A 6,931-nucleotide genomic window follows, 5' to 3' on the forward strand; every position below is an offset into this window, starting at 1 on the left:
GCTATGAAAGAGCGTGTGGAGAAGGAAATTGATAGACTGGAAAAAGCTAATGTTATATCCCCAGTAAAATACAGCGAGTGGGCTGCTCCAGTTGTTCCTGTTATAAAAAAAGATTCCACAATTCGCTTATGCGGAGACTACAAAGTCACTGTTAATCAAGCTGCCAACACTGAAGTGTATCCCTTGCCACGGATCGAGGAAGTGTTTGCCACTTTGAGTGGAGGGAAGTTGTTTTCCAAGATTGACTTGGCACAAGCATATCAACAAGTCGTGCTGGATAATGATTCTAAGAAGTATACGACAATCAACACTCACAAGGGATTATATGTGTATAATCGTCTTGCTTTTGGCATCAGTTCAGCCCCTTCCATTTTTCAACGAATAATGGAAAATTTGATGAAAGATCTGAAAGTAATTGTGTATTTGGACGATTTGTTGATCACAGGTAAAGATGAGCAAGAACATCTAACAAACATTTGCAAAGTCTTACAGCGTCTTCAAGAATCAGGCTTAAGAGTAAAGAAATGTAAATGGGAGTGGGGACAAACACGGATTGAGTACCTGGGTCATGTGATCGATGAAAAAGGGGTGTATCCGACAAAAGACAAGGTAAAAGCTATTCAAGATGCGCCAGCACCATCAAATGTGAAGGAACTACGAGCTTTTTTAGGTTTGGTAAATTATTATGGACGCTTTGTACCACAGCAGAGCACAGTGTTGGCACCACTGTATAGACTGTTGAAAGAACAAACTGCTTGGTGCTGGGGGAAAAAGGAACAAGGTGCTTTTAGTAGATGTAAAGAATTGCTCACCAGTGACAAAGTGCTAGTATACTATGATCCACAACTGCCTTTGACTTTAGCATGTGATGCTTCCGCTTAAGGAATTGGTGCGGTGCTTCAGCACATCATGCCAAATGGTGACGAGCATCCCATTGCATATGCTTCACGTACTTTGTCCCCTGCTGAAAAGAAATATTCACAGATTGAGAAGGAAGCTTTGAGTGTGATCTATGGAGTTAAAAAATTCCATCAGTATCTTTGGGGAAGATCTTTTAATTTGATAACTGATCATAGACCATTAGTGACTCTGTTTGGTGAACATAAGCATTTCCCAATGATGGCAGCTGCTCGCATTCAGCGGTGGGCGATAATTTTGTCGGCATATGATTATCATATCATGTATCGCAAGGCAGAAGATCATGGAAATGCAGATGGCTTGTCACGAATTCCATTACCTGAAATTACCGATGTAGGAACAGAAGCCATTTCAGCAAATATCAACACACTTTTGACAAACCATCTTCAAGAAGCTCCTCTAAATGCAGCACAGATTGCCAGAATGACAAGAACAGATCAAGAACTTTCTAAAGTGTTTCGTTATGTCATGGAAGGTTGGCCAATTGAAGTGTCAGATGATTTGAAAGTATTCTACGCGAAAAGAGATGAACTGTCAGTAGAACAGGGATGTCTGCTATGGGGCACACGAGTGATTGTACCATTCAAATTTCGAAAATCAGTGTTACAGGAAATTCACTCAGGACACCCTGGCATTGTTAAAATGAAAGCTCTGACTCGTAAATACGTGTGGTGGCCTAAAATTGATACGGATATAGAAAGAGTTTGCAAGGAGTGTCAAATCTGTCAACAAGAACAAAGAATGCCAAGTCACGTCCCTCTTCATCCTTGGGAATTCCCGGGTGAGTGTTGGAAAAGGTTGCATGTGGATTTTGCTGGTCCGTTCTTGAACAACATGTTTATGATCATTGTTGATGCTCATTCTAAATGGTTGGAAGTTTTTCGTATGTCACAGATTACTTCTCAAGCTACTATTACCAGATTGAAGAGATTGTTTTCTGCATATGGATTACCTGAACAAATCGTGACTGATAATCCAACTACTTTTACTTCTGATGAATTCCAAAGATTTGTGAAGCAGAATGGTATTATGCATACCAGAAGTGCACCAAAACACCCAGCAACAAATGGTTTGGCAGAAAGATATGTCCAGACGTTCAAGAGGGGTATGAAGAAATTGACTAATGAGCAAATGTGCATTGATGATAGACTATCTTTATTTTTATTGCGCTATCGCACAACTCCTAATTGTACCACAGGTCAGTCACCATCTGATTTATTTTTAAAGAGACACATCCGCACCAGGCTGGACTTCCTGAAACCAAACATTCATGAGACGGTTCGCAGAAAACAGTATTTGCAGAAAAATCAACATGACTATCGGGCAAGAGAGAGATCCTTTGCTGTGGATGATTCTGTTTTCTTGCGAAGTACAGTGGGAGGAGATCCGAAGTGGTTATCTGGAGTGATTACACAACAGACAGGACCTGTTTCGTACAAGGTACGTGATCCAGCATCGGATACTGTGTATAGACGGCATGGTGATCAATTGAGACCACGCACTTCGTCCTCAGAGATTCCAATGCCACCGAATGAAAAGGAGACTGCTCAATCTGCTGAATCTAATGATCAAGCTCAAAATGCTGAACTCAATGATCAAGATTCTGGATTTGCTGGAATTCCAGGTACATTTGACTCTGAGGTACCTTTTGAACTAACAGAACCCCTGATTCCAAGTCCAGGGGGTCTACGGCGCTCTAAACGAACTATTAAATTACCACAGCGTTTTAGAAATTGAGAATTTGAACACATGTGGTGCTTTTGAACTGATAATGTGGTGTATGATTTTTAATGGGGGAGGAAATGTGGTGTATTTGGGATAATGTGTATATATGCATGATGAGCAGTCATTGGTTCCCATGCCTGGGAAGAGGGTATTTAAATCACGTGATGTGATTTGCACGTGTGAAATGTGATGTAATCAATATGTGATCTGAACACCAGTAAAGTATGTTTTGATAGCATTTGGTGGCTGGCCTCATGAATATATAACATTCTGTAAAACCACAAACTTTAAAATACTTTTTTCTTACTGGTGAAAATCAGATGGTCATCTCTGTTTTCTCTCAGGTACATCAGAGTGTAAGCTTCACAGTGAACATTACTCTCGTCAACGTAGTCCATATCAACAAGAAAAATATATCTTGACTCCATATAGTGGTTATTTTGGAAAAAATCCCAGGTATTTTGAGCAGTAGGATTATTAAAAAAAAAGTGCTAATACAAAATTAAATTATAAAATTGCAAACATCTATCTTTCAGTACTTTTTTTACTTAAGTACATAAATAATTGAGTACTTTTGTACTTTCACTTGAGTAAAATTGAAAAAGGAGTACTTTTACTTTTACTGGAGTAATATTTTATTATACGTATCTGTACTTTTACTCAAGTTTATATATTTAATTTTAACTTTTTATTCATCAAAGAATCCTGAAAAAAGTATCACAGGTTCCAAAATAGTATTTAGCAGCAAAACTGTTGATAATTCTAATAATAAAAATTCAATTAAATTATACATCGAAGAATCTTGAAAAAAGTATCGCAGATTTCAAAATAATATTTGATAGCACAACTATTAATAGTTCTAATAATAAATCATCATATTTTCATGATTTCTAAAGATCATGTGACACTGAAGACTGGAGGAATGATGCTGAAAATACAGCTGCACATGACAGAAATAGTTTATATTTTAAAGGATATTAATATAGAAAACATTATTTTATATATTTTATTTTGATAATTTAGAATTATTACTGAAATACAACCTTTTTTTGTTCAAACAGTTCATTGAACAAAAATAAATGAAGTACCTGAATCTGACATTGAAGTAAATGTATAATAATTAGCAAAGATGATTAATTTAGCGCTGTAAACGCGCGTGTGAGGGGCGGAGACGCGCCGCGAGCGTCAGACGCGAGTGAGGACCAAACACAGCAGAACGGTAGGGAACTTCACTCCTCTTATTATTTCTCTTTTACTATAGCGATTTATTTTTTAGATACATGATCTGAGTCTTTCATAGAGTTGTAGAGTTAATAGAGTTATTAGAGAAATAGTTTTTTTTTACATTCTTTGATCGAAGTTTTCAGATCGGCACTTCGAAGCATGTCTGAGATTTTTTAAAATTTAAAAATGAAAAAAATAAAATAAAACGAATACCGATACATCTGTTAGTGGCTGCTGTGTGTCAAGCGACAATCATAAAAAAAAAAAAAACGCGACAATGATGACGCGTCGCCATGGAAACAAGGGTCAGTTAAATTTGTATTAATATTTGTAATTTAGGCGTGAAAAGGGTTGATTTAAAAATATATATATTTTCAAAGTAAACAACAATAGCCCAAGTTTAGTAAACATTTTTTGAGACTATGAAAAATATTCTGCATCTATTTTTAGGTGTGCCAGCTGCCACTTTGGGTGGCACAGGCACACCGTGGCACACCTTTGGTTATGCCATTGCTCCCTATAATATATCACGTGCTCCGACACGCAGAAGCTGTGTCTGATTCATCATGAACGAACTGAGTCTTTTCAAAATAAACTTTAATCGGATCGCGAATCGCACCAACGATTCGTTTACGAATTAGAATGATCCGATTGCAGCTGTTCTGGAGTCGACCACTCACTGATTCAAATGAATCGTTTAGTGCGAGTCTCCAGAAGTAAGAACCGGCAGATCTTGTGAGCGCGCGTGCGTCTGGTGTTGCTAAAACTCAGTTATTAATGTCGAAATTTAGGATTAATTATTGTAACTGAAAAATCATATTTATGTCAAATTGCAGTTGTTTGGAACTAAATCCGCTATTAAGAGTGATCTGTTTAAGCCCACTGAAATGCTCCAGTGCAAACGATGCAGACACATCAATCAGCGTCTCTGTGTTTTAGGTTAAAAAATAAAATAAAATAACCTTAACTAACACAGATTAAATAAAATAACTCATGTAGTCCAAATTCCCCGCTGCCGTAATATTAACAGTTTTATTAAAATGCCATGACGTCTGTTTTTAAATTGTTTATCAACAGTAACGTTATATTGTTTGGATTAACTAGTCGAGTAACATTAGACAGACATGAATTTTATTCATAACCGTACTGAAAATAAGTAAATATCGTAGTGATGCTAAATGTCTAGCTAACAAGCTTGCTGGTGTTCAGTTATTAATGTCGAAATTTAGGATTAATTATTGTAACTGAAAATCATATTTATGTCAAAATTGTCAGTTGTTTGGGAACTAAATCCGCTATTAAGAGTGATCTGTTTAAGCCCACTGAAATGCTCCAGTGCAAACGATGCAGACACATCAATCAGCGTCTCTGTGTTTTAGGTTAAAAAATAAAATAAAATAACCTTAAACTAACACAGATTAAATAAAATAAAAATGATCCGATTGCAGCTGTTCTGGAGTCGACCACTCACTGATTCAAATGAATCGTTTAGTGCGAGTCTCCAGAAGTAAGAACCGGCAGATCTTGTGAGCGCGCGTGCGTCTGGTGTTGCTAAAACTCAGTTATTAATGTCGAAATTTAGGATTAATTATTGTAACTGAAAATCATATTTATGTCAAAATTGTCAGTTGTTTGGGAACTAAATCCGCTATTAAGAGTGATCTGTTTAAGCCCACTGAAATGCTCCAGTGCAAACGATGCAGACACATCAATCAGCGTCTCTGTGTTTTAGGTTAAAAAATAAAATAAAATAACCTTAAACTAACACAGATTAAATAAAATAACTCATGTAGTCCAAATTCCCCGCTGCCGTAATATTAACAGTTTTATTAAAATGCCATGACGTCTGTTTTTAAATTGTTTATCAACAGTAACGTTATATTGTTTGGATTAACTAGTCGAGTAACATTAGACAGACATGAATTTTTATTCATAACCGTACTGAAAATAAGTAAATATCGTAGCTGATGCTAAATGTCTAGCTAACAAGCTTGCTGGTGTTAACCTGGGGTAATTTTTATAAATAATGTCCAAATATTTTTATTCAACCACCTATATATATATATATATATATATATATATATATATATATATATATATATAATATATATATATTATATATATATATATACACATCTGGGGGAGAAAAGAAAGGATGTGATGTTCAGAACAGGCCTTATTATCATGTCATATATATAACGGTGATGTTCTGTTAAAACCACAAACTTTAAAATACTTTTTTCTTACTGGTGAAAATCAGATGGTCATCTCTGTTTTCTCTCAGGTACATCACAGTGTAAGCTTCACAGTGAACATTACTCTCGTCAACGTAGTCCATATCAACAAGAAAAATATATCTTGACTCCATATAGTGGTTATTTTGGAAAAAAGCCAGGTATTTTGAGCAGTAGGATTATTTTAAAAAAAGTGCTAATACAAAATTTAATTATAAAATTGCAAACATCTATCTTTCAGTACTTTTTTACTTAAGTACATAAAAAATTGAGTACTTTTGTACTTTCACTTGAGTAAAATTGAAAAAGGAGTACTTTTACTGGAGTAATATTTTATTATACGTATCTGTACTTTCACTCAAGTTTATTTATTTAATTTTAACTTTTTATTCATCAAAGAATCCTGAAAAAAGTATCACAGGCTCCAAAATAGTATTTAGCAGCAAAACTGTTGATAATTCTAATAATAAAAATTAAATTAAATTATACATCGAAGAATCTTGAAAAAAGTATCGCAGATTTCAAAATAATATTTGATAGCACAACTATTAATAGTTCTAATAATAAATCATCATATTTTCATGATTTCTAAAGATCATGTGACACTGAAGACTGGAGGAATGATGCTGAAAATACAGCTGCACATCACAGAAATAGATTATATTTTAAAGGATATTAATATAGAAAACATTATTTTATATATTTTATTTTGATAATTTAGAATTATTACTGAAATACAACCTTTTTTTGTTCAAACAGTTCATTGAACAATAATAAATGAAGTACCTGAATCTGACATTGAAGTAAATGTATAATAATTAGCAAAGATG

General features: G+C 34.8%; 1 protein-coding gene across 1 annotated transcript; it reads left to right on the top strand.

The window, feature by feature from the left end:
* Positions 1 to 214: 214 nt before the first annotated feature.
* On the top strand, positions 215 to 1,951 carry LOC113091555 (uncharacterized protein K02A2.6-like). Its single transcript, XM_026257136.1, has 2 exons — positions 215 to 1,699; positions 1,839 to 1,951. The coding sequence occupies exons 1-2, from the start codon at positions 910 to 912 to the stop codon at positions 1,841 to 1,843; spliced, it is 795 nt and encodes a 264-aa protein (XP_026112921.1). The 5' UTR covers positions 215 to 909; the 3' UTR covers positions 1,844 to 1,951.
* Positions 1,952 to 6,931: the final 4,980 nt, after the last annotated feature.

This window comes from Carassius auratus, unplaced genomic scaffold (genome assembly GCF_003368295.1).
Source record: "Carassius auratus strain Wakin unplaced genomic scaffold, ASM336829v1 scaf_tig00214215, whole genome shotgun sequence".
NCBI classification, from domain to species: Eukaryota; Metazoa; Chordata; class Actinopteri; order Cypriniformes; family Cyprinidae; genus Carassius; species Carassius auratus.

Excerpts from the sequence above, each read along its gene's own strand:
- LOC113091555 (XM_026257136.1), top strand. The coding sequence starts at position 910 with ATGCCAAATGGTGACGAGCATCCCATTGCATATGCTTCACGTACTTTG.